A 27,781-nucleotide genomic window follows, 5' to 3' on the forward strand; every position below is an offset into this window, starting at 1 on the left:
CTTAGCCTGAGGGCATCTGTGCCATTTGTATTAACAGAAGGCAGCAGATGTACCATTTCTTATCCACAGCACTTCTAAAGCTTTAGTTCTGGTAATCAGCTTTTACCCTTCCCTCTCTTTACCTTTTTGAGAAAAAACAAATTTCTCCTCCCTGTGCAGACTGGCACTGAACTCAATTAGCATATACCAATATGCCAAATATACCAACATGCCTACTTCTTAAAGCTTTACATTGGCACATAATGTTTTCATAATACATATATAGACGTCCAAATAGTAGCTCTCGTGAGTACTAGATCCTCCTCTATTGAAGTCAATATATTTGACCAAACAAAGAACTTAAGGTTCTCGTGTGGAGGCTGTGATCATTTTTAAGGCATCAATGATCCACTCAGCATATGTCCTCACCTGGCACGAACTCTTCCATCTACGACAGATAAGACTCCAGCCTTCTACTTTGCGGTAGGCTCTTGCTGAACAGTTTATTTCCCATCTTACTGGCATGCACAACCATTTACATCACCACACAGCTTGATCACGAAGTTTTCATCACCTGGCACACTACTAACTTGCACGTGCCATTAACTTCAGCTAGCTTCTTGCTACCCTCAAGTTTTGCATGGTCCCTACCAGCTCCTTCTGTGGCTATCAAAGTTAAACTAAATAAAAAAAAAAAGGGATAGTTTATGATGTTGTAAACAGGATGTTGTAGTTCCTTCAGTTGACTTTTGTTGCTGACCATCTTAAAAACAAACAAACAAACAAACAAAAAACAGGGAAGCCAAATAGGCACAGTGGTGTGATATTTGCAACTCCATGAAATCCATCTGATATAACACTACAGAAGATATATAAAATAAAATAAAATAAAATAAAATAAAATAAAATAAAATAAAATAAAATAAAATAAAATAAAATAAAATAAAATAAAATAAAATAAAATAAAATAAAATAAAATAAAATAAAATAAAATAAAATAAAATAAAATAAAATAAAATACAGACATTTGGCTTATCTATACTGGAACATTTTATTAAAACACAGCATAAATTTAAAACACAGCAGCTGTTCCAGAAAGCAGAAAACCACTTTATCCCTGGGAAAGCTGAACTGGTACATCAACTGTCTCAACCTGTCACAATGCATGGTGAGTCACTCAGGAGCGGGGACCCAGGGGGTGTCAAAAAAACCTGCAGCCCACACACTGAGACATGAAAGAAGATTTGAAAGAAGATAGTGCACAGCAACAAGAAAGTTGTGAAAAAAGTGAAGGTAGACATGTGGCAAACTTAAGCCACTCATTAAATTCAAACCGATACTGTGTAATATCTTTATCAGTGACATAGACAGTGAGACAGAGTGCACCCTCAGCGAATTTGCAGATGACACCGGGCTGAGTGGTGCGGATGATACACCCGAAGGAAGGGATGCCATCCAAAGGGACCTGGACAAGCAAGAAAAGTGGGCCCACATGAACCTAATGAGGTTCAACAAGTCCAAGTACAAGCTGCTGCACTTGGGTCGGGGAAATCCCAGAGATGAGCACAGACTGGGAGAAGAACTCACGGAGAGCAGCCCTGCAGAGAAGGACTTGGGGGTTCTGGTGGACAAAAAGCTCAACATGAGGCAGCAGTGAGTGCTTGCAGCCCAGAATGCCAACTGCGTCCTGGGCTGCACCAAGAGAGGAGTGGGGAGCAGGGGAGGGAGGTGGTTGTCCCCCTCTGCTCTGCCCCTGTGAGGCCTCACCTGGAGTGCTGCATCCAGGTCTGGGGCCCCCAGCACAGGAGGGATGTGGGGCTGATAGAGCGGGTCCAGAGGAGGGCCACAAAGATGATTAAGGGGCTGGAGCACCTCTCCCATGAAGAAAGGCTGAGAGAGCTGGGGATGGTCAGCCTGAAGAAGAGGTGGCTTCGGAGAGACCTCATTGCAGCTTTTCAATACTTAAAGGGGGCTTACAAAAAAGACGAAAAGCAACTTTTTGCTCAGGCAAAAATGACAGAAAAAGGGAGAATGGTTTTAAACTAAAAAAAGGGAGATTTAGATTAGAGGTTAGGAGGAAATTCTTCACTTGCAGGGTGGTGAGGCACTGGCACAGGCTGCCCAGAAAGGCTGTGGATGTCCCATCCCTGGAGGTGTTCAAGGCCAGGCTGGACGTGGTCCTGGGCAACCTGACCTAGTGGGTGGCACATCCCTGCACACGACAGGGGGTTGGAACAGGGTGGTCTTTAAGGTCCCTTCCAACCCAAGCCATTCTGTGATACGATTCTATGATACTCTGTTGCTGGTCCTCACCCCCTCCCTGATATCCTGAAGGATAGCTCTAAGGCACGAGAGATAAAAAAAAAAAAAAAAAAATGCAAATAAAGCCCATTGCCTCACTTTCTTCTCTCCTTTCTTTTGTCTTTTGTCACCTTCACCTCGCCCACAATGCTCCGACATGAACAGGCACCTGTCAGTTGGTAAGCATTTCCAGAAATCAGCTTGCTTGTACTGTCTTAAGGGATTCTGAATACCTCAGGGCACCTGCCTTTTGATTCCCAAGTAGAAGAGGGGTGATAATCACTGACCAAAGTGACTCACAAAAACATATTAACAAAGTCAAATGAGCAAGATAAGTAAAAACCGAACAAAAATTAAAAGCATTGACTAGAAAAGTAAAAAATCCTACTACTATTACCTAGTACCTCACAGCAGAGACAGCTAGTGGGATAAAAGTGGCACTCTGAAATTAAGCAAGCAACTAAGGCCACAGAGGGAGAGGACAAGACAGACAATGAAGAGCTTTCCAGTAGAGGAACGCTCGGAAAGCAGCTGGCTGAGATAATGTACGACAGGTCTACAAAACCAGGGTCGGTGCAGAGCCAGCGCTTAAGATGCAGTAACACATTCTTCCTGTACTACAAGAATGGGGGAGTATCATACGAAAGCACAGGGCAGGGGATATGAGCAGCAACAATGTAGTACATTTCCACAAAACGCACAGCCAAGCTGTGGAGTTCATTGCCCAGAACATATTGCCAGAGATCTACTGAAAAGGGTTCAAGGAGCAGTAAGTAAGGGTTCAAGTTACAGTAAGACATGGATGAAAACCATCATGGGACATAAAACACAGTTAGTTACCTCTACTAACTCATGAATCAGAACCAGAGGCTGAAGCAACGAGCAGTGGGGAGAGTGATCCTGGCAATACAGCTGTACGCTCACCCAGCTCTTAGGCTTTTCATCAAGCACAGGAGCCGTCTCCTGCCAAAGCTAGGCTATCAGTCTAGATCAAACTTTGGACTGATCCAGCAGCGTAGTTCCCATCTTATCCTGCATTTTGTGACATCTGTATGCTTCACTTGTTTTTGAATATGAAATAAAGCTTTTTGATTGTCCTTGTTTTGTACAGTATTGAGACAGAACTGTCTGGTTGGTCTTTGTTGCAAAACTGTAATGAAAGGCTATTTTAAATACCTTACAAAACCGCGGGTGTTGCAACTAATACAGACTTTAAGAGCTGAATTGAGCAACTTCATTCCTAAGTTTGCTGACTGAAAGACAACCCAGGAAGCAGGCTTTCTTTCCTCCCACTTCTCAGCTGATGAGGACCCAAGGAGCCCAAACATCCTTGCAGATGATCCCAGCTGGAATTCTGAAGACTTGACTGAATTCCAACAGTCCGTGGGAGGCTCTCTGTCATTACCTTCTTAACAAAATGGGCATGAATAATACTACATTATATTAATTACTCCCTTCATAGTACATAACATTGTAAGCTACACAATATGGAATGGTAATTTTTAAAGTTTTCATTTCTTCTGTTTTTTTTTTTTTGTTGTTGTTGTTTGTTTGGTTGGTTTTTCTTCTCCTCTTTTTCTTTTTAAGTACAGCTTGGTGTGTTGTTCTGTACTCACTTTTTCTGTATTGCATAATAATTCATTTCTGCCTCTTTTTCTTTCCATTCCCACGTTTTACTACCTCTTCTCCTGTGTCCTCTCAGAAGCTTTTTCTAATCACTCACCACACTGGGTCTTTCAGTTCTCTTCTTAGCTTTGTTCTCATGGGTGACAAAGGCACAGTGTTTAACTCAGGGTGATTACTCCACATGAAGTATTCTGATATAATTCCCAAGAGAAAGTCAGTGAGTTTTCAGTGCCAGATAAATTCACCAGCTGTGATCAAGCACTTAAGATTTTTTCATCTAGCCTCCCAGGCTAGCCTCCTTTCCCTGTTGCTGTTCCAGCCGAGAACAAGAACCCAGATGATCGGGTGATCTGTGCGCTACGTGGCAGGCCTGATGAAGATGTGCAGACAGGGACTCTCCACGTTCAGGTGTGGAAAAGTACTCACAACTCTCCTGGCTGCCCTTCAAAAGGCCAATGAAATAAGTTGAGAAAAGGCCCAGGCATTTGTCTGGAATAAAAGCAAAGCTATCATTTATCTGTTACGTGATGCAGTGGCTCGCTTGGGATAACCATGAATTTGAAAGCACAGCAGAGAGGTTCTTCTACTAGCCTAAGGGCTGGCAATATCTGCTCACGCTCCAGTTGGAGTTTACACTGTATTAGCAGCCTCAAAGCATGGGTAAGCCCAATACACAAGTAATACTCTGCGTAGCAGCTCGAAGATGTATCCACCATATGAGCCGGCTGACGCCTTTCCTACAAATGACTGCTTCTCAAAGAACTGCAATTCTCCTGTTTCACACAGAACCTCAGGTCTCAAAAACACTCCAGAAGATCCTAGGGAAATGGAGCTACAGCTGTCTAACATGCTATTGCACTCTCCACACAACTGAAATCTCAGTGTGTTTATTTCATTCTAGCAAATAGATTTTTTGCAGCTGCAGCAGTATAGAACCCGAACAACATCCTCAGCATAGCTTTGCTGCAATCATCATTACAGACAAGTAAATATAAAGTTCGGAAAAAATGTGTTATTTTGCATAGAAAAGCTTACGTGCCTATGGTAGAGAATGACCCTATTGGAAAGGATAACACTAACCACTTCAAATCCATTTTTAACGTTTTTAGAAATAATCTTAAAGACAAATGAATGGTAATAGCTGCAATTATGGGCTACCAGTTAAACAACTGAAATATTACTGTTTTGGAGTTCTTTTTCTATTATGCTATCAATATGCTCGGGAAAACAGAAAAAAAATCAGGTCTTGTTTTGGAAAAAGGTTTGTTTTGTTTCAAAGAAACAAATATCTAGATTCCTTGCTGGAGAAGAAGCAAAGGTAAAAAATTTAAGTCTCTCCAGACAGAATACAGAGCAGAGATACAAAATAAATAGATTCCAGCATGCTCTTTTGTTTCATTGTTTTCATTTCTAAAGCACTTTGGTGAAGTTGGAAAAGGAAAAAGAGGTGCCTCATCATATGCCACCATTACTCATAGCTTACAAACAGATCTGCAAACGTGAGCTCCCAGCAAATTCACTAAGGGCTACAGATATCTTCTCTTTGAAAACGCAACTTTGGAAGAAATACTATTTGATATTCAAATCCTTGGTTTCCTTGTCTGCTCTTCTACTTTTCTCAAACTGACAAAACCTGGTGGAAAACAAATCATGTGGAAAACAAATCATCCCAGCTTGTGTACTTATTTATAATATCTGTACGAAGCAAACACAGTGTTCTCAGATGAGAAGTTTTCCATTCATTTCACTACACTGTGTAACAGACTGAATCAAATGCATGACAGTGGAGACTCCAGTCACAGCATCCAAGTTTGGATTCCTTGGTAAACTACCAACTAGTTGTTAGGTACTTCCTAGAGCCCTGATATTCCTTGGATACAGTCAGTACTGTGCCGATACATTCCTAGGTGCCTGGGCTAAGGACTTTTTGGAGCGACTATTCAGAAGGCATCATACTTCACCACTGGGGCTAGCAACAATTCCTGAGGATAGTTTTTGTGCATCACTCTCTGAGTAAGATCTCAGGCAAGCAGATAATGTCACAGCTAGACACGGGTTGACATTTCACAAGGCTATCAGCCAAGCTGCTCATGTCTTGAGCAGTGGGTGTGTATAAGCCTGCTTTAAAGCTGATTGCATCCCAAGCATCACTTTCGGCAGTGCTCTCTGGAAGAAGCCCCAGGACTTCCAGAAGAGGCCCAGCACCTACACGCACAGGCTTGAAGGGGAAGGGGAAGGAAACAAAAAAAAACAACACAAATGATTTCAGTATCTGCCAACTGCAGCAGCAGAGCTGTCCAATGAGCTCCTCAGGTTCGTGCCTGACGAATTCAATTCTACATACAAGTGACACAAGCCTTTTATTCAGGGTACTAATAAGAGTTTAAATCAGCATAACAATGGCTGATAAAAAAAAAAAGATATAGCACATGAAAGCCTATATTACATACACCCCCTGCAGCCAGCCATTTCCCATTGATATCAACATCTGAACCAAGTATCAACACCTAAAGTTCACAATCATGTCTGCTATGCTAAGTTCAAACAGCTGAAGCCAGCTCCTGCCATAGAGCTCTTAATCAGTACTAAAAAAGAGACAAAGCAATTTTAATAAGACAGAAAAAAAAATGGCAAGATAAGATGTATGTAATATTAATCATATCACATTGCCATGGATACATTCTGCTGCACAAATGCTCCAGCAGTCTAACAGCAATAATTTTTCTGCCATATGTAGAAGTATACTCACAAAAAGCAGTTTTCTGTCAAAAAAGACAAAGGTTATTTATTGGAAAGCTGAAATGTTTCAGTGTTTAAAAAAGATAAATTGACAGCACCTACTTTTTGGCCACTCATGGGCATAAAAAGTCAGACTTGAAAAATGACATGCAATCCTGGCTTATTAACATGCCCCAAAAACTTTCACTGTTATCAGCAGAATTGGGATCTTAGCCATGACCTGTTCATCTCTAGAAAAATTGCACTTTCAGAAGGTGGCATGCATTCCTCTAGTCCTGTACAGCAGAACTCATGACTGCTCCATCACACAAATTTATAAATGGAAGAAAAACAAGCACAGTCCGTATTCTTACCTAGAAGAATACTCATTCATAGTATATAACTGTAACAACCGAAACAAAACCATTAAGCTTACATCTACAATGCATTTTTGTGTTACTTAAAACCTCTCGTAAACTAATGCGTCATTTTATTTATATTTTACTTTCCTGAAGTATAGCATGAAGTATTCTAACCAGACTGAATTAGAAGCAATATATCATGGAATTTCTAACATAAGAAAACCTCAAACTGGTTCCAGACTATAACCCAGCATTTAACTAGATATCATTAAAGACAACATTCATGTAACTTAAGAACAGGAAAAAAAAATAGAAAAAAAACACATATGCAAACATCTCAAAGTAAATGGAAACCTCCTTGATGACTTTTACGGCATCTGTATCAAATAAACAGATTTCTTGATTATTATTAAATATGTCCTGTAGTAAAGATGCAACTTTTTAACACAATTCTCAACTTACCTCTAACATTTTTATTAAAATTTTCACATAGATGTGAGAAATCCCCAACGACACTCTAAACATAGAAGGCAACAGAACAAGCAGCACAAACAAAATCAGCCAGACTAACAAAATTTTGCCCCCTGCGAGGCCATAGCCCTGTCTGTTTTCTTCCATGCTTGCTCCTTCAAAATGCCAACCTGCTGGCTTTCTGAGAATATTTGTTCATCTGCAGCGGAGAATCCAGCGAGCTTCGAGAGTCAGAGGCAAATAAAAATTACACATTCTAAAAGCCAAAGCTATCCCTAGGAGAGAGCTGCTGCCCTCTGAACCTGCCACCAGAGATGCTCTCAATGATAGCATAATTTTTAGCTTTTATTCCGCCCTAACTCCACCTACTGCCATATAACTGATAAGCATTTACTCACCAGATATAATATAGGGTAGAAGAAAGATAAAACAGCCAAGTAATAATATGTCAGGTAATAAGGTGCTGCCAATATGGAAACTTGACAATGTGTCAACTAGTTTCTACAAGATGTCCTGCCAATAAATTTAAGAACAAATCCAAGTAGGCGTGGTTTTCAAGCCTTGTAAAACATTCTATTCTAAAAACTATTTAATGTACATGGAGTGTTTCCGCAAATGAAGTTTGATCAAATTATTAGCTTCTTTGGGCAGACTTTCTTCTTCACAATGAAATGACTGTCTTGTTTCACTATCTCACCACAAAAACCAAACCGAAGCTTTATTAGGTTTGTCAACTACTCTTTTTTTTTTTTTTTTAAATACCTCTGAGATATAAATGTAAATTGCAGCAGGCAGGAATCAACAATAGAAGGGAATAAAACCTGCTCCCTCCGTTGCTCTACAAGAAATTAGCCAAATTATATTACAGGGTTACAAAACATACTGCGGTGATGTAACAAGTCACCTATCTTTGCATCTATCCAAATGCATAATTTAAGTATGTTAGATAAGCAGGTTTCTCCTTCTATCCTATGAGATGCCAATAATTTAATTCAGTATTTTGGGAAAGACCTAGTTCAGCCCCTTATCCTGAGCCCTCTCCTCTCCTTTTACACGCATCAGAGAAGAAACCAAAGTTAATAGCTGTATCCCTAGAACCTAAGGGGAGCCCATCAGCTGCTCATTTACAACTGATCACAGAATAAACCAACAAAATTGTGGAATGAACACTCTGGGCATGACTTCCAAAGCAGTTATATGCTGGTCTACGCAAGACCATTCCTTCACACGCGGTTACGTTCGCACGTTTGTCTGGAGCAGGAGCTGGCTGTTCAAAATGCCCTCATCCGTGGGTACCACAGTCTGGTTTGTGCGGTGAAGCAGCCTCGCTGCATGCAAGCGGGGTTCTTCAGGAATGAAAGCAGACCCAAAGACACACTCTACAAAATGAGCCCAATATGCTCCAGTCGTTAACAGAAGCACAAGAGTCGGAGTGCACTGCACACCACTAACTCCTCCTGTTCACACCCTGCACTCAGGGACACACAAGAAGGCCCCTCACAGTTTACAAGCTCACGATACCATGACATCCTTCTTGTGCTATATCATGGGGTGAAGTACCTTTTGTATCTTCAGATTTGCTGCTGAATGTCAGTCTTCTGGTCTTCATAATTCCACTGCACCTTCTTCCGCAATCTAACTTTCCTTTTGCCTCTTAATTTTCTACCTGCCTTTGCTAACCTATTTCTGAGCCTTTGTGTCTTCTGTAAGACATTGCTGTTTGATTTTTTGATGTTTTCTGCCTTCCCATGGCTTTCTCTCGATGTTTACCTCAAACCCCTTACTCTGCCGTCAGGCTGGTGCTGCCACATGAACCATTACCCACTGTTCCTCACTCCTCTCACCAAAAGGTGTAGGTTCTTCTTGGCTTCTTGAGGAACAATATTTCTTTGTTAAAAATAAAAAAGCTTTGGTCGCTTGTTCCTCTTTAGCTACCATTCCTTACATTCTCATTTCTGGCCTCTTCCCACAGCAGCTTGTCCTGCTAACACGCGTTCTCTAGGGCAGCACAGGGTAGAGGGTTGTGGATGAAGGGACGTCAATCCTCTGGCACAACACAGCGCATCTGAATAGCCTTCAGCACGGGGCATTGGCATGCACGGCGTCTGGATGCTAAAGGTTTTGTGGGCGGGAGGGTGGAGGTAGTTTCTGGGACCTAATGTGAGGCAGGAAAGGTGGGCCAAATGAAATATTGATAGCCCATCAGGACATAACAGGAAGGTGTAGCAACAATCTTAATTGGATGCCTTGGCAATCAGCCCAGGCATGGGAAAGAGAGATCACTTCTTGAAAGAAGAGGGAGAAAGACATATTTCTCTAATTTCAATTTTCCCCTCCTGAATGAGGGATCATAACATAGAATCACAGAATCACACACAGCGATAGGGAGAACTGTTTTCCATGCTGTCAGAACTTATCTTCTGCACTGCATCTCTAACCTTTACCAAGTCATATTCCCCTCAAACCACAGCAGCAGCATGACACTTGAATTCTTCCCTTCTACCTTCTAGAAAAACAGAGAGCAAGCAACCCTCCCCTGCTCACCCTTCCACCCCTCTTGAGTAACGGGATTGCAGCCCTTTGTCAGCTATAATTTTTCCTATAATTTTCCCTGGGAAACCATTCAGTCCAAGACCTTTGAGGCTTTGGGAGCTGCTGTGACAGCTATCATGAGCATATCTCCAAAAAGCAGAACACACAGCAAAGTTATGCTTGCTGAGATGCACCACTGGGATGGGAGGGGGAAGAAGTTAAGCAGGGCGCTTTGGCAATCTATTGCTTTTCAGCCAACGTGTCACATTTGCCACACAGCAGAACACAATTTCAAGCTTTTGTCCAATCGCACAGGCAAATGAATCCTTTTTGTGGCCATGGAACATATATATTCATACTGACTTACCAGTCTTAAAGACGTTACTTATGACAGAAGGCAGTTTTTCTGAAGCTTCGTCTTGCTGGCATCAGCTCAGTCCAACCGGACTCTAATGTTTATTTGCTGCTCTTAATCCAGACAAATGACTTTTGGCTGCCTGAGAAAGATGTGAGATGTTGATATTTGTATTTCATGAGAAAGAGATACACACATTGCCCTCATTTCCATCGTTTTCTCTAAAACCAAAAGATCTGAGTGTAGGCAACAACTGATAAAAATTCTGTGTGACAAAACTCAACTTTATCAAAAAACCTCAACTTTATCACTCAACTTTATCAGCTCAGCAAATTACGAATGCCAACATTCATCTGTGCCAAAATACAGGCAAAGCTTTGGCTTGAATCTGATCTTCTATAAGATCTTTATGAAAAGAAGATGATAAGATCTTTATGAAAAAAATTCTAGGTCAACCCCCCAGCTGCCCATCTGCTTTTAAGAACTGCCTGTACAAAATTCTAGCACGTTAGCACTGATGAGCTTTGGTAAACTTAAACTAGCTAAGTAATAGTACTTAGACTTCAGTGAGGCCATATATCCTGAGATGTTGTCTCTGATAGGGGGTGAAAAATGATTGCTTAGGAAAAAAAATAAGAACATGGAAAATGTACACTAGTTTTCAGGCAGCCTACAGTGACTACCGCTCAAGAAATTCCTCAGCCAGATGCAGTTCCTTTGTATTTAGTAACAGTTATAAACTTCTTTTCTATGAACTTTTCCAGTCTCCTCTCAAGCCCACATAGCTTTTAGTATTTATAGCTGATTGTAGGAAGTCATCCCTGACTATATTGTGACTTTTAAAAAAATCACCTCTTCTTGTTTGAATCTGGATCCTACAGATTTGTCTGGCATCCCCTGCTTCTTGTGTCAGAGACTGAAAAAGCAATCAGCTACACTTACCAAGTGTATTTGTAATGTTTTCCACTTACTTTATAGATATCTGTCGTACCCACCTCAGTCATCTACTTTCAAGGGAAGACAAATAGGATAATTAGTTATTCTTTATACAGAAACTGTCTCATACCTTTCATTATCCTTGCTGCCTTTCTCTATACCCTTCTTGAGGCAGGATCTGGAACACCACACAGTCATCTGACTGCAGAAAAAGTTGGGATTTATACAATAACATGATGACATTATCTGCTTTGTTTTCTAATTTCTAACCCTGGCATTGCTAACACCTGATCTGCTTTTTCAGCTGCCAATGAGTTGATGCTTTCATGGAACTATCTTTTAAAATCTTAAAATCTTGTCTGATACCAGTCGGTTCAAAGCTCATTGTTTTATATGTGAACTAATGTTGTTTTTTTCTCCAACATGCATCACCTTATACTTATAAGCCATGTTACAGTATGGCTTAGTTTTCTTACAAGCCTTTGTTGAAGGAATTTGTTGAAAGCCTTTTGTAAATCCAAGATCAATCAGACCACCCTTATCCACATGTTTTTTGATCCCTTCAAAGGATAGACTTATGTTTGTGAGGCAGGACTTCCTTTTATGAAAACTGTTTTAACTCTTCCCAGATAAGTCATATATATTTATCCAGATGTCCACTGTTCTTTATTATGGTTTCCACCTATTTGTTTTGTGTAAGTATTGGACTGACAGGCTTGTTTTCTGAACCTCTCTTGGAACATTTTTGTTAAAAAATGCCACTCTGTAGTCTCAGGTAACAAGGCACTTTTAAGTAAGTCATCTGTTGCAGCTTCAAATTCCTTTAAAACTCTGTGTGATTGATCTCAGTGACTATTTCATTTTGTTTGCCTACAATCACCTACAGACACTTGTCCATATAGATTCTTATGATAATAATCATTTATGATTCTGAACAGTTCTACTATCAGTGGATTTACCTAAAATCTAATGTATATCAACCAATTCTGTCTTCTGGATTCAGAAGACATTCCAGCAACATGAAAAGAAATGACGTATGTGACGTTTCATTCCGCAATTAAAGAAAAGCAGTCATTTCAGCTATAGTTTCCTACAAAAGTGCCCTAGGTCTGTGGATTCTTTAAAATGCAAAGCTTTCCACCCATTCCTTAGTAATGAGAAATAGAGAGAGGGAAAGAGGATATCATGATCTCTAATTTATAGGCAGCATTTTAGTGCTCTAAATATCTGAATGGTAAGGTTTTCTCCTTTTTAACATTTCATTCTTTTCCTATTTGATTTTTTTCACATAAAATCAACATAGGCTAGTTCCCTAAAAATGTCCATTTTAACTTTCGAGTAGATTCTAACTGTATCGTCTGTAAACAATTTAATAAACTACACAATTTATTGTAGTATGTGATTTTAGCCAAATGAGAGAATCAGCAGGGAAAAGAAAAAAGGAAGGGAAAGGAAAGGAAAGGAAAGGAAAGGAAAGGAAAGGAAAGGAAAGGAAAGGAAAGGAAAGGAAAGGAAAGGAAAGGAAAGGAAAGGAAAGGAAAGGAAAAGGAAAGGAAAGGAAAGGAAAGGAAAGGAAAGGAAAGGAAAGGAAAGGAAAAGGAAAGGAAAGGAAAGGAAAGGAAAGGAAAGGAAAGGAAAGGAAAGGAAAGGAAAGGAAAGGAAAGGAAAGGAAAGGAAAGGAAAGGAAAAGGAAAGGAAAGGAAAGGAAAAGGAAAGGAAAAGGAAAAGGAAAGGAAAGGAAAGGAAAGGAAAGGAAAGGAAAGGAAAGGAAAGGAAAGGAAAGGAAAGGAAAGGAAAGGAAAGGAAAGGAAAGGAAAGGAAAGGAAAGGAAAGGAGAAAAGAAAAGAAAAGAAAAGAGAAGAGAAGAGAAGAGAAGAGAAGAGAAGAGAAGAGAAGAGAAGAGAAGAGAAGAGAAGAGAAGAGAAGAGAAGAGAAGAGAAGAGAAGAGAAGAGAAGAGAAAAGAGAAAAGAGAAAAGAGAAAAGAGAAAAGAGAAAAGAGAAAAGAGAAAAGAGAAAAGAGAAAAGAGAAAAGAGAAAAGAGAAAAGAGAAAAGAGAAAAGAAAAGAAACATTGTCAGTGCTTTTTGTTTTGTTTGTTTCTTAATTATACAGGGAAAAAAAACACTTGTAAATACATAGTTTAATGGAACAAAAGTTAAAATCACAGCCATACCACTTGAGAAAACAGTCTCTTCCAAAATGAATTGAAAATGGCCTCATCTAGCAGATCTCTTCAAATGAGATTTTGAAATAAAGTGGTTTCTGCAAACTAAGAGTAATGTAAGGCAATGCAGTCTACGTTATTATCCTGAATCACTGCATAATAACATTTCTTGTTTAGTAATAATACAATTAAGTAGTTGTGTAAAATAAAAGCAAATTTTGAACACAAAGATAAATTCCATTTTCCCCAAACCTTGTAGAAGTAGAAAAAATATTCTGCTTAATTCCTAGGCTTAATTTTTATTCTCCTGATTTCAGAAACAACAAGAAACAGAGCCACATGGAAAAGATTTAATTTTTAGAAAAAGATTTAAATGATGGACAAAGTGAATGAAATATGTTGACGGAAGGTTTAAGCTGCACAGTGCCAGCAAACTTTCATTAAAGCTGATTGCTCCTCATTTTCCCCCCATCAAGTTTCTCTTGTCCTACAAGAAAATATAATAGAATCCAGATGTTTGATGGCATGAGGAACTTAGCTGTGCACTGCAAGATAAATAGGGTTTGCTGAGTGAAAGTACAGACATGTAAAGGTAGAGTAAAACAGCAATAGCAAGCTCTTAGTGAGGAGAAAAGAAATAAAAGATAAAACAATAACATACTTATTAGTTACCTTTAAGGCCAGACTGGAAAGCCCTGCCCATGCTCGTAAGAGGCCTGAGCATTTTCTCTTTGGTAAAGGTAAAGGCTTCAAATTTTAATCCCTAATGTGTATTATTAGGCTAGATATTGTGTAGTGGTTGGAATTTCACAACTATTCCTTTTGTTGTTGCTGTTGTTGTTTCCCCATTTTGAAGAATGGCAAATGAAGTACAGTAGAAGAAGCAGAGAAACGTCCTGAATCTGACTCTGATGTGAAAAAACACTTTCTCAGAAACATTAAGTAAATGTGATGATGATTTAAAACCTGAGATAATTCTTCTAAACTGAAGTACGTGGGGTTGCACTGTCACTTTCTGAAAAGCTGTAAGTCTGCAATCTGCCAAGCGTAAGGGGCAACGCTGAACAGTTCTCAGCCACGCTTCCCTCAAAGGCGGAAAAGTAATCTGTTATTGTTCTGTGCTGGAACCAAATTACCTCAACTCTACACCAGCTCAGCTAAGGTTAACGAAGTTTTAGATACTGAGGAAGGGTCAAACCTTTGCCTGTTTACCTTTCCACTACCTCTTTGTTCCCTGTCTTGCTCTTAGTGGCACGAGTAATACTAACTCTAGCCACAAGAGGAAGTTTATTAATGCAGGTAGCCCATGCAGAGGAGTAAGAACTCTGTTCCTCTTGGTGGTAGACTTCACCATAGTCACTATCACGCATTTTGTTATTGAGTTAATGTAAAGCTCTGAACTGATTGCATACACAGTTAATGCCAGACATTGCTGAGAAGTGTGTTAGATCACACTCGTAGCATTTATATATGGTTCACTAAGAAGACGACATAAGTCAGCTGAGTTCAGCTGCAGATAGAAAGTTGTCCATGCAACTGCCAGGAGGTTTTTCTCTAAGCAATTATGTTAGTGGGAGTCATTCTTGTTGCAATAGTATTATTATTATGGTTTTAGGAGCAATTTTGAAAAAAACAAACAAACAAAAATAAACAACAAAAAAAAAACCAGCTTGGTCCTCCAAACTAGAAACAAAGTTAATATCCTTGAGTATTACTGATTGATAACACAGTGAATAGAAATTCACCCAGAGAAAGCTCCCTTGTAACTCTGCAATGCACCATGCCAGGATACAGATCAGTGAAGGTCTGCTTTCTAAGTTTATGCGTAGGTAGCAATATGTCACAGACTCTCTATAGCCAAAGACTGGTCGCCATTAAATACAGTGAATAAAGATGTATTGATAATTTGAGTTTGGAGAACATATCTGTGATGTTTCTTTGGTCTTTGTCCTACCTGTTCCTACCCCAAGCCACTTCCAGATACTCAGGAAGTATATTCCTGAACTGCTGATGGAAGAGAAGCAGACTTTTCTTGTTTTTGTTTTTCCTGGCCTACTAAAGTCTTTCAAGAAGGCTTTTGAGCCTCCAGGTGCATGCACGGAGCCTCACCATGTCCCAGCGGCATGCTGCAATAGGAGCCAGATTTCCTGCCCTACTTTCTCCCACTCATTTGTATTGACCAGGCAATTTGGAAGTACAGGTGGTCTTGAGGCACCCACAGGGCCTTGGGAAAGGAGCTGTTTAGAAATATATAGAAAGACAAGGATTTCTGAATATACAGAAGAATCATCAAGCAAAAAGCTACAAAGGCCCCTCAAGATTTTGTTGTGAAGAAAAACAAATTCACTGCAAGACTTGTGAACAAGGACGAAATTTCTGCAACACTGGAGTAACATTTTAGTTAATGTTGAAGTAAGGGTTTGGGCTAGAATTTGTGTTTCCAGGTATCATTCCACCGTTTTTAGTTATGACTATGTTTTAGTAAGGAAGAACTCTTTTTCTCCTGGGATTTGGGGATACTCTTAAGTGCCTATCTCTATTTCATTTTGACTCTCAGGAGATGGGATGACCACATTTTGGCTAGAGTAGTTGGGAAAATCCTGATAAAAGATTCTAAATTAAAAAGAAAACTGTCTGTGGTATTTTCTTTCTGGTTTTGGCAGGGAAACGTTGCATCACATTCTTTTTAATAGAGTTTACAGGAATCAAAACTGTATGTTCTGTGCAAAAGTTTCTGAGTCTTGAACAGAACTCTTATGTAAGTAGAAGTTCTGTGTTTATCTGAATTCCTCAACTCTGCCATAATGCTTTACCCTGCTCTTTGAATCGTCATTTAAAGATGGGAGTTAGTTAATACAGCATCTTTTGTCTATCAATTCACCTTAGGCAGTCAGTTTTTATAATCTCCCTTCTTCCTACTGAAAAGAACCCACTGCAAACATTTCATGCCTAGTTTTGGACTAAACAAAAATATCATACTGAACTTTTCTGATGCACTATGGTGGCAAAAATCAAGAGTAACCATTTCATATTCAGTTGGAAAATAGATTTTAATCATAGCTGAGCTAAGAATTCAGCCCTAGTGGTGTATTTGAAATGATGGTTTAACATGGCTCTGAAGATTGAAAAGATCTTGAAGATTTAACATCAATCTGATGAATACTCACCCGCATTAAATTTCATTTTCTTTTGAAATTTGTTTCATGTTAGCTAGCATAAAAGTGATTCATTCCCTTTGGCTAGTTTCTTTTAAAAAGCACAGTAAATGATTACATGTATTGCTCAAGTCCAGCATAAAAATCAACAATTCTTGCATTGCAGTGTAAAGCAGGCATTGTTTTCCACTTGAAAGGCTCACCGGATTGAATTTATCAATACTAAAAATAAGAATAGGAGAAGCAGAGGAATGACTGTGTTATAACAGAGTATGGGCCTCAGAAAATTTGGGTTCCATTTTTACACTTGTAAATTTACATTTAAGTTTTGGTCTGGACCTTTAAAATGGGGAAAATACCTAATCCACGGTATAAACTTGAGTAATCTGTTTGAACTTCTGAACATCTCAGTGGGTGGTTCAATAATTTCTGTCCTTCTGTAGTACCCCGTTCTTCCTTCTTTCCTCTGCACAAACTAGGCTGTAAGCTTTATAAGGCAGTTTCTAACAGGACTTTACAAATACAGTGAAGTATTTTTTTTGGTGTCTGCTCCAGTGAGTCTGATGTTTGTGGTTCAAACTAGAGCATCTACCAAGAGGACAGTTCAGAAAGAGTTGCCACAGTATCAAGTCCCATCTGCATAAGGCTACCAGCATTTCTTTCTCTGTCTCTGGATGGTTCCCGCTAGATTTGTACCAGAGAAACAATAACAACAAAGAGGATACAACAAGGACCCTCACGCATGAAATCTTACCCCTGTGCAAATAACTGCAACAGATAAAAAACAATCCTTCGTTCCTGGCTATAGGAACAAGAATTCCAGCTCTCTGCTTTGATAACTAACTCCTCGCCAAATGGAGCACATTAGAAAAGTCTGCCCTCCAAAAACACCTTGATGTTTAACCCCTGCTGATCCTTTCCTGTTGTGCTGCATCTTCTTGCCAGAAACCAGTTTCCAGACTTCTCAGCTCCTTCTGTCTTTACAAAGGCTTCTGCTTTTGGTGCTAATTTACTGCTTAACTGGTATTGGCATGGATTTGCTGGCTTTCCAGACAACTGCCAACATCTGCAAATCCTGGACAGCTGGTTTTTGTGTACCCACAGAGCAAATCTGGTATGCGTGTTGTGAGACCTAATATAATGTAGAATGTTGGTCCTGTCCTTTCTTATTTTATGCCAGCTGCATCTCCTATCCCTATGGGTTTGTTGGTTTATTTTTGATGATGGGAAGAGAATCAAATAGTTGATATGAGAGGTATCTAAATGTCCCCCAAACAGTATTTTGAAAAATAAATACTCTTCTAAGAAATACTGATATTTGTTACAAATGATAGATCAATTTCCTTTACTGCTGTCTAGTACCCATATTATTTTCCAGTGCTCGGGTAGAAGTTTTTTTGCTCCCATATTAACAGTGGTGTAAAGCAGAAAGACAGTGAATGCGAGTGTGAATAAACACAAAAGCATTGGTATCTTACGTGCTTTCCTAGTGATTTTGAAAAGCTGTCTTTCTTATACAATATATTCATTCAGCAGTTATGAACATCTGTCAGTACTAACAAATGAACTTAACACTGTTGGTGATACCAACTGAGCAGAGAAAGGGAATTTCCTCAGTTTCTGTAGGCAATCAATTATATGTAACAAATATGACTTACTAATAACAGTAGAAATATACTTGGTTTCCTTTTTATGACAGTACACTTATTATTCTTTCTAGCAAGACTCCACTAACATCAGAAATTTTATACATGAGCAGGAAGCAAAATGAAAGCCATTGAAAGTAAAGCTACTTCAGATGCTTTTGAATGTAAAAGTGAAATGTATCTAAGTTTGAGAAATTCCATACATTCATCAGGCAAACAGGGAGAGGATCACATAACTTTCTGCTGTCCTTTCTCAGACTGTCACTGGTGGCTTAATGTTTATTCACGGTGCTTCATATATCATACATTATTAATCAGATTTTAATGAGAAGTTCTCTGCTTTTATGTTACAGTTTGTTACGTAGCAATTACAGCAGGGTAATCAAGTCTTGAGTTCTTTTCTTTAAGATCTAGTACTGCGATCTACCACTCTCACGCATCTTAGACAGTACTAAATTAATTAAAAATTATAATTGAAATTCCCCAACTGAAACATCACAGCATTTTTCTCAGAACACTGAATCTATCTCCTGTAAATGTTCCAGATCGAGTTGCAAGAATGCTGATTTCAGTAGAAAACCAAAATAGCAACAGCCAGGGAGAGGAAGGAGAGGAGCCTTGCAGGTTTCAGATACTGAAAAATTAAGAGGCCTGAACTAGCCAGAAAATCCTTCTTAAAGAAGCAGCCACAGTGAGTTTTCTAAAGCACATGCACTTTTGTAATGTTTGACTTGAACAGAACTGGTGGACCTTAGAGCATTTTATAATAATTTCTGTCTTACTGAGTTTCAGAGAAAGTGGTTTTAGGTCATAGAGACCAAGCTAACAAGAAATCACAAAATTGGCTTTAAGGCAAGTGCCTTAATTCACAAGACCCAGAGAGAGTCTCCTAGGTAAATAACAGCATTAAATACTTGCATATCGTGTTTTGCCTGTAAGCATAATTTTATGTTTCGCAGATATGCCAGTAAACTTTATCAACACTCTTTGAGGTAGGCAAGAATTGGATTGTCCTCTGTAATGGTTGTTTTTTGTCCTCTGTTGGGGGTAGCCAGGGACCGTAAAGACAAAAGGGTCTGTCACTGGGGATTGACCAGTTGCCAGTGACATTTAAAGAGGGTTGGGACTGGGAGGGAATGACACACTCCCAGTCTTTCCTCTCCTCTGCCAATGCAGAGTATAACAAAAATGCAGCCATTTCTAGGGTGGAACAATGCAGCTGCTCAAAGGCAACCAGCAATTGTACAAGTGCAACAAAACTGCACAGTTTACAGTAGGGGACAGAGAGTAATATCAAGTTTAAATGAATTTGCAGAAGAGTTCAAATAGACAGACTACAATTTTATCACTTGGAATTTCAGCAGGATGCTGGGATTTACACTTTTATTCATCTAAAATATTTGGGAAACTATAATGAGTGTCAGGACCTCTTATTCTGAAAGCAGCCTGAGGTAGAACAGCCTTGACCACTACAGAGCAGTAGGTCCATACTTAGCAGGAAGGAAAAGGGAGAATTGCTTGTACAATCCACATGCTCAGCAATTCTTAACTGTGTCTCAGTGGCCCCTCTGGCCAGACCTGATTTTGGTTTTGGGTACTCTGGCCAGCTGCTTCTCTAGTGTCTGATACTGCAAAAAAAGGGTAAGGAATTATTTCTTCCTTTACTGTGGCCCCATGGAATAGGACTAATGGACAGTGGATAGTCACTGTAGGAAGTACCTAATTAACACCAGTTATTTAGGAGAAAATTATGAAGCAATGAATGTATGCCCAGGATTTTAACATTACTGAATTATTTTTCCTGTATAACACCAGCTAGATCAATGTAATCTTCTAAAAACCCTTTGCTGTCTGTGTTTTTATTTTATATAGGGCAGTGTTTAAACGGTGTACTCCAATAATATTTTCTAACTGCCACTGAGATTATTTAACAAAGAGATCAGTATTCACTTCTGTTGTAACCCTATATATGTTTTTACTGTGCTTAGTTTTTTATATTAGAAATGCAACCGAGTCACAACACTGATCTGTTTCTTCTTTCAGTAGGGTGCTGTTTCCTGAAATGTTACATCTTTCCTTTTTCTCACATTTTTTTTGTCTGACCACATCATCACTTTTTTTTTTTCCTTCCAGAAAAAAAAAAAGTCCCTTCCATATTTGATTGCTTTTTTAAAGTTTTCTTTTGTTTTAAACAAAAATGCAACCTTTGTGAATATGCATTTTCATTTTGCTTGTGAAGTGCTTTACAGCAAACCATAAATTGTTCTCCATAGATCTTAACTATACAGAAGACAAAACATCAGAGAAGATTTTCGTGAGTATATCTAAGCAACACAGGAAAAAGAAAGGCAACTTTATATGTAAAAGACCCTTCTGATGTTATCAAAACCAAACCTGTTGTTATGTATACAGGACATACAAATGAAATCAAGTGGAGAAAAAAACAGTATCAAAAACAACAAAAAGTCTTCTAGTATGTAGAACCTTTGGAGTTTTATTCCTTGTGATGAAAGTCTTTTCTTTAAAGAACATATCCAATATTGTCTACATCTTCCCTTACAGAATAGTTTAGAATATATTTGATAGATAATATTTCACATAGCACTGAACTGCAGTGCTATGTGCTATTAACATATAGCTGTCTTGTCACAGCTATATGTTAACACATTCAATGTTAACTGTTGCAAAAGTTGTAGTATAGCTATCACCAGGAGAGAGAACATGTCCGTATCTCATGCATCACAGTGCTGTTCTCATTCTTCCTGGCAGCTTGTGCTAAGGGTGTATTTTAAAGATGTTCTCTAAATGAAAAGGTTAGGTAAGGATTTAGTTTTCCCTGAAACATGCATTGTCTTAATGCAGTGTGCTATGACATAAAGATACGGAGTTCTGCACAGTTTGTCTGTGAGGGGCTTCTGTAGGCCGCTGGTAGTTATTTCAGAGAACAGATCAATCCCAAATAATTATTAATCCTAAATAATTCTCCTATGAAGAAAGGCTGAGAGAGCTGGGGCTGTTCAGCCTAAAGAAGAGAAGGCTCCAGTGTGACCTTATGGCAACTTTTCAGTACTTAAAGGGGGCTTATAAAAAAGATGGAGAGCAACTTTTTGCTCAGTCAGATAATGACAGGACAAGGGGGAATAGTTTTAAACTAAAAGAGAGAAGATTTAGATTAGATGTTAGGAGGAAATTCTTCACTCGCAGGGTGTTGAGGCAGTGGCACAGGCTGCCCAGAGAAGCTGTGGATGCCCCATCCCTGGAGGTGTTCAAGGCCAGGCTGGACGAGGCCTTGGGCAACCTGCTCTAGTGGGTGGTGTCCCTGCCTACGGCAGGGGGGGTTGGAACTAGATGGTCTTTGAGGTCCCTTCCAACCTGAGCTGTTCTATGGTCCTATGAATTAAAGTCATTAATCCACTTCCCCCTCCCCACCCCACAAAAAAAAAAAAAAAAAAGGGTCTCTGAAAGATTTGAGTTACTCTTCTTTGGGTTCTGAGTTAGTTTGTTTGGGTTCTGTAACCAATATCTCCCAAGGTGATGGAAGACTATTTGTTTTCTTTGTTTCAGAACTAATAAAAAAATCTGAAAACTTCAAATTGGAGATTTTGGTGGCAGAGGATTTGCTATTTTTTTAATTGGGATGAAGAAAAGCATCTAGATTTAGACAAATTCCTCTACTGACTTCACCAATACTAACTCCAAATTAGGTCTTAAGTAAATCATGTTAGTTCTTGGTAGCCTTGTATAGGTACAACTTCAGGATTAAATGACTTTTTAACCTACAAGATCCTCATTACTGATGATGATAGAGAAGAAATCAGTCTGACTCATAGATTTTATGGTAAAGTTTAACTTAAACAATTTAACTAAAATGAAGTGACAACAGCTTAGTGATACTGCAATGTCATTTTTATGAAATTATTTTCCAGATCAGTAATGCACTTAAATCTTTAATGATGTTTCCACACTTCTGAAATTGAAGACCTTAAATTACTTTTAATGTTTATAGGTGGAAACTGCAGATAAATATTACTTGTAACTTCAAAACATCAGGACCATGACATGCTGGGTACATTTTGTCTCAACATTCCACACTAATGGCAGATGGAAGCCAAGCTGTGGCCTCCGAAAAAGAGGTGTTTTGATCCATTTCCAGAACTGGCCTGAAATGGGGGAAGAACTGGCAATGGCATAGCTTCTCTACGCGATCTCTTGCTGATCTCCACTTTCAGCTTCACTAGAGCTGATTTCAGGGAGGAGAAGTCTGATAGTAAGTATTCAGTGGCCAAGTAAGCACAAGGCTTTTCTGTGCTGAATTATCCACAGCTGCTTACTGTTAATAGCTGCAAGCTAGACACAACAGAGCTGGTGGGACAAGTGACTTGCCTGTTTCCACAGCAAAATAGGGGATGTCCAAACTTAGCGTCATTATTTTCCTCTCAGTGGCATGGTACTTCAAAACAACTCTGTGTAGCTGAAGGTAATTGTATGCGTCCATATAAACAGCAAAAGAGTGAGGGACAACGGGTGAAATGGCAGCGCGGCAATGATGAAAGGCATTGCTTTGCATCTTGCTTATGAAAGAGTCGCTGATACTCCACAGCCAAAACCACATGCAGTTTAACTGATGCTTGTCACCTCCTGGACTGTTTTCCCTTCTGGTTAGACAAGAGTGAGAGATTGGAAAAATTTGAGCAGAATATCCAACAGCATTAATTCCAATAACATCTAGAAAATCAGCTTATGTTATTCAGTGGTGAGTCCGGCCCTGGAGAGCAAGTGCAAAGCCTCATCGAGACTCGTTCTTGCCTCCTTGTGTTGCCTACAGAGGCTTCTTCCAAATCTGTCATGTAAAGGATGCCCCTCCATTTTTGGCATCTATTTCAAAGGCATTGTTATTTTTTCAGAATTATTTTGTATAGTAACGAATGTTTTTGGCAACCTTGTCTGACAATCTTGTCTTACTACTGAGATTTAGCTCCCTGTAAAGCAATTCAGCCCCAAAACCTACTTGCAAAAGCCTTAATGGGGTCGTAGAACAGACACTCAAAGGATGAGGCCTATGAAGCCTGAACTCCACATACACTTGAATTCTGAAGTTGTCTTTAATTGAATGACTTTTTGTTTTTCTTTTGCTAATTGTCTTTTTTTGTTTGTTTGTTTGTTTGTTTTGTTTTTAAACCTCAACACCACAAAGATTGCTCGTTTTTTGACTGGAAAGAACAGACAAACTTCATCAGTACATCTTCCTCGTCTCGTTACTCCTGTGTTTCTACTTTGTTAATTAGAAAACCATTGATTCTGTGCTGTAACCAAGGCGGTGTTTTTAACTGTGCTCGGACAGTAACTCAAACCAGAGCAGGGGGGCAGGTAAGGTACCTGGGTCGTGCTTCACTCTGTATATTCAGGAGGGGTAATTTTGCGTCTGTAAATACACGCATACTTACTGCCGCAGATGGACGTTTTAGAAGCACACGTGAGGAAAAGTGCTTGCGTTCTTAGTGCTTGTCCGTGTTTAAGGAGGAGTTGTGTCCCCGCACAGAAGGGCCAAGCCGCATCAGAGCCCCAGCCCCCGCCGCGCGCCCCTCAGCGCTCCCCCACCCGCCCCCAACCGTTCCCTCCCAGCCGCTGCGGGCCGGGCCCCGCTGCGCGCACTGCGCAGGCGCAGCCGGCGGCTCCGGGTGCGCTCCCGGCGGCGGAGGGGGGGGGGGGCGGCACGCGCGCGCGCGCGGGTTCGGACGTGGCACTCGGCTGAGCGGCGGCGCGCGAGGGCGCGCGGGGGCTGAGCGAGGCAGCCAGGTAACGGCCCTAACGGCCCTAACGGTCCTAACGGCCCTAACGGCCGCGCGCGGGGGGGGCGGGGGGGGCTGCGGAGAGTCCTCACACAGGTACCGGGGCCGGAGGGGGGCGGCGGCGACGCGCAGGTGCCGGGCGGGTCCCGAGCGGGGCTCGGGGAACTTAACCGGTGCTTTCCGAGCTTCCCCCAGGTGTGTGCTATAAAAATAAAGGGGCGGGGGGGGGGGGGGGGGCGGCGCGGCCGTGTGCTGTCCTGCGTGTCTGTGGAGGTACGCGTGGCAAGCGCTGTTTGCCAAACGGAGGTTGCGGTGTGCCCTGGGGAGGGATAGCACCGCTTCCTAGGTGTACATCGCCACGGTGCCTCTGCAGAAATGCAGAGCTAATGGCTCTCTTTCGGGTAGCGGAGAGCATGGCCTTTTATTTTTAACTCTGTTGTCCTGCCTCTGTGTGCACGCGAGGGGGTTTTACAGTTTCACAGAGGTATCAGGGAAGCGGAGTGCGGTGTAGGTACAGCAGTCCTCTGAGGAATGCTGCCAACCTGTGCTGGGGTACCGGTAAGTTGTGGAGAGGTGTTTGTGGCAGTGGTGTTCTTCAGCCTATGGGGTGTGAGGTCACCTGGTGTTAAATGAGGAAAACAAAAATCTTATTTTGACCTTTCGTGTAATGACATTGTAGTAAACAAACCTGGGGAAAGCCCTCAGTTTAGTTGATCGTCTGATCTTTCTCATGCCGTTTCCGGAATGAATCCATATGTCTCTTGTCAGAACCTGATCACTAAAATCTTAAGGGATCTGTGTCTGTTGGTACCTTGGATGTTGTCTCCAAACCAGTTTCATTGTGTGTTTCTATATGTGTGTATCTGAGAAGGGATTAAATATTCTCAGTGTTAAATAGCATCTGGAAATGTGTTGGATAAGCTTGTGTTGCCCTCCCTGTGTGTGGTTCAGAGTTCCTGTCTCTCTCCAGCACAACCCCTGCGTGTTTATAGCGCCTGTGGGAAGTTCGACGTGGCAAGATTTTGTGTGGCTGCGTGTGAGGAAGCTGTAGGGGAAGTCGCTTCCTGTGGACGCTGTCACAGTTAAAGGTGTTGGCTGCTGCAGCTGCCTCAAAGTGCAAATCTCTTCCTTTTTATACGTTTAAAGTATTTATACGTTTATATCAGTGTGTAGGTAATTTGGTGCTGACTTACTGTTTTGGAGTAAAAAACTCACACTGTCATGTCTCTTCTGATGGCGGCAGGGGAGAGAAGAAAGTATGGCTGGCAGCAAGAAGACCCTCTGTGTAAATATTTTTCCCCTTTTCCTGTGCTTATCTTCTTAACTAAGAAATGGGAGACAAACCCCTAAGCTTGCCCACCCAAAGCAGTTTAATGCTTCAGTCAAGAAATCTTATGCCTCTCTGAGGAGTGTGGCTTCGTGCCACGAGCAGTGTGTGAGGAGGGCCGGGCCCTGCACCCAGCTCCAAGTGGCTTCTTGTCTGACATGGCAGATCAGTAAAACTCTTTTTTTCAGAAATGTATGTTTAATAAGAGAAGCCAAGAGGTGGGTTTTGTGATGAGTGTAGCTTTTCTCTACTGACGCGTCAGTGCAGCATGAATTTGTCTATTTCGTGGTTTTGTAGGTGTGTCTGATTTAGATGGTGCCTTCATGCACGCTTCTGGTTCGCAATTCCTGATCCAGTCTGCATACTCAAAGATCACCTCATGCTGCAATCCAAGGAATGTGAAATATAGGGGGCTGGCAAAGCTATTGCAAAGGAACATTTAGCATATGAAATGCTGGTTTAGGTAATGGATCTCTAGTTCTTTGGGATGCCCTAGTTGGGGCTTCACAGAAGCACTAAATGCTCGCTCAGATCCTCATCATTTCTCAAAACGCTTTTAATTTAGGTTTAAAGAAAGTTAGTGGTATTCTATTTTTTTTGAATTCAACATGCAATCAAAAGTGAAGAGTCTTACAAAAGTGAAAGTTGGCAATCAAGGCTGCAGAGTGTACAACGTCAGTAACTTTTCAGATCCCTTGGTGGAAAGTGCTCTGTATTTGCAGACTGGTCATGTAAAATACAGTCATCTGATTTAGTAGTGTAGCATTCATCAGATTTTTCTGGTTCCTGAAAGTTTCCTAGAAGTATGTTGCGGGAAAAATCACTGCAGGAAAGAGAGAAAATGTCTTGTGAATGTCCTCACCGTCAGAAAACTTATTTTGATTGCTTTTAATCAAATTCTGGCTTGTTGTTGTTGTTGTTCTTTTTTTTTTTTTTCTTTCTCTGAAAACGACAGAATCAAGATGTGAAAGCTTAGGTAAAAGATGCCTTGGTAACAGTTTGGCCTCAACAGTACCATACGCTGTCCATACTGCCCTCAGAAAACAGCCTCTCACTTGTGGAATGCCTTGTGCTCCATTTCATCACAGTACAGAGTCCTTTAGTAAAAGAGCCTGCTCAGGTCTGGGCCAGTAATGTGGAAGACAGCTGGAAATAGGATCTCTGTCCATCCTGTAATTTATTCACAGTTTCACCAGCATTGAAAGCAAGCTTTTACTCACTTGCTGGGAGTAGGGATGATGTAGAAGGTTTGATGAAGAGCTAGTACTCTGTTCCATACCCCATCTAAAACAAGTCTGCTAGCATTGGAGAAAGATTTGCTAGGAGTTCTGTTCTCTAGTCACTCTGCTTTTCCTGATTTTTCCAAGTACGTGGTATCTGGTGTGTGAGACTCACTGTCTATTTTGCAGGTGTAGCAGAAGTCTAGTTTTTCCCCTGTGAAGAGAACAATTTGAGATGTTTTCTTCCACCTATACATCCTTCAGTTACAGTTTTTCTCTTGCCTGGGAGAAGTGAATCCTGTTCAGATAAATTCATTGAATTGTTTGAATTCACGCAGTGATAAGGAAAGCAACCAACCAGTTGCAGTCAAACAAAACCATCGTTTTCCCCTGACATCCAAATCCATTTTTGCTTCCAGGTTTGTCTTAGGTCTTTTTGGAAGCGTAATTTCTAAACTTTTAAAATGTCCAAAGAGTGAAGAGTAGTAGCAGGTATCACTTTCTCTTTTGCAGATCGTTAAGGAGGACCCCATACTTGGAGTAAGAATATTGCCATCATGAGTCAACAAGGTTATGTTGCAGCTCCTCCATATTCCCAATCCCAGCCAAGAACGGGAGGCTTTTCTACAAGTTTTGGACCACCTAATTCTTCACTTCATTATGGGCATTATGGCGATCCCAACTCCTCATACGCAGCGCCTCAACCAGGTATGAAATTGACTTAAAATATGTTTTCAATCTGCTTTTTTTGTGATTTTGTTTTGTATCTCTTCTGGTGTTTTGCATCTCTTCATTGTACTTGTGTCAACACACGGTGCTCAGCTTTACACTGCTGATGCACTAGGATCCTGCCCCACCTTTGCTTGCATTACTGTTTGTGCTCAGGTGTTGATGTAAGATGCCTGGTAGTGGGATTCCGACCTCTGAATTCCATTGTCGGGGAAGCAGTAGACACCAGTGCTCAATGCTGTGCTGTGATTAACGTAATACAGGTGTTTGTTAATACAGACAACAACAACAAAATTCTGGGAATAAAGAAATATTTCTCAGCTCCTATGTGTTAATGGCAAGCAGGCTCTCAGAAATGGGTTGTATTCTTTGCCATAGGACCTGTGTCCAACTAGGTTCCTGAGCACAAATGTGTCTATAAATACAGGTTGATGTTTTACTACTTAAGCTTGCTTGCTGGGTGACGTGTTT

At 40.5% G+C, this 27,781-nt stretch overlaps 2 protein-coding genes across 12 annotated transcripts in view; one reads left to right on the forward strand and one right to left on the reverse strand.

Annotated features, from left to right (window-relative positions):
• LOC308193942 (glycerol-3-phosphate acyltransferase 3-like) overlaps window positions 1-23,821 on the reverse strand; it is a 35,301-nt gene extending 11,480 nt beyond the window's left edge. For 2 of the 9 annotated variants that reach the window (XM_080589136.1, XM_080589134.1), the window contains exon 1: window positions 23,690-23,820. Coding sequence is in view for 4 of the 9 variants with exons in the window: in XM_080589130.1 (XP_080445256.1) it covers window positions 7,449-7,604 (156 nt within the window). In the remaining 5 variants the exon portion in view is untranslated. Of the gene's footprint in view, window positions 1-408; window positions 2,525-7,448; window positions 9,427-10,356; window positions 10,487-23,689 lie in introns of those variants that run through there. The other 7 variants (XM_080589133.1, XM_080589135.1, XM_080589132.1 and 4 more) reach the window with 7 other exon arrangements.
• An 88-nt stretch (window positions 23,822-23,909) lies between these two features.
• LOC308193934 (protein transport protein Sec24D-like) overlaps window positions 23,910-27,781 on the forward strand; it is a 52,278-nt gene continuing 48,406 nt past the window's right edge. The window contains exons 1-2 of one of the 3 annotated variants that reach the window (XM_080589103.1): window positions 23,910-24,041; window positions 27,095-27,289. In XM_080589103.1, the coding sequence (XP_080445229.1) occupies window positions 27,139-27,289 (151 nt within the window). In that variant the 5' untranslated portion in view covers window positions 23,910-24,041; window positions 27,095-27,138. Of the gene's footprint in view, window positions 24,042-24,204; window positions 24,230-26,770; window positions 27,001-27,094; window positions 27,290-27,781 lie in introns of those variants that run through there. The other 2 variants (XM_080589105.1, XM_080589104.1) reach the window with 2 other exon arrangements.

This window comes from Anser brachyrhynchus (genome assembly GCF_964034855.1).
Source record: "Anser brachyrhynchus genome assembly, chromosome: 4".
Classification (NCBI taxonomy): Eukaryota; Metazoa; Chordata; class Aves; order Anseriformes; family Anatidae; genus Anser; species Anser brachyrhynchus.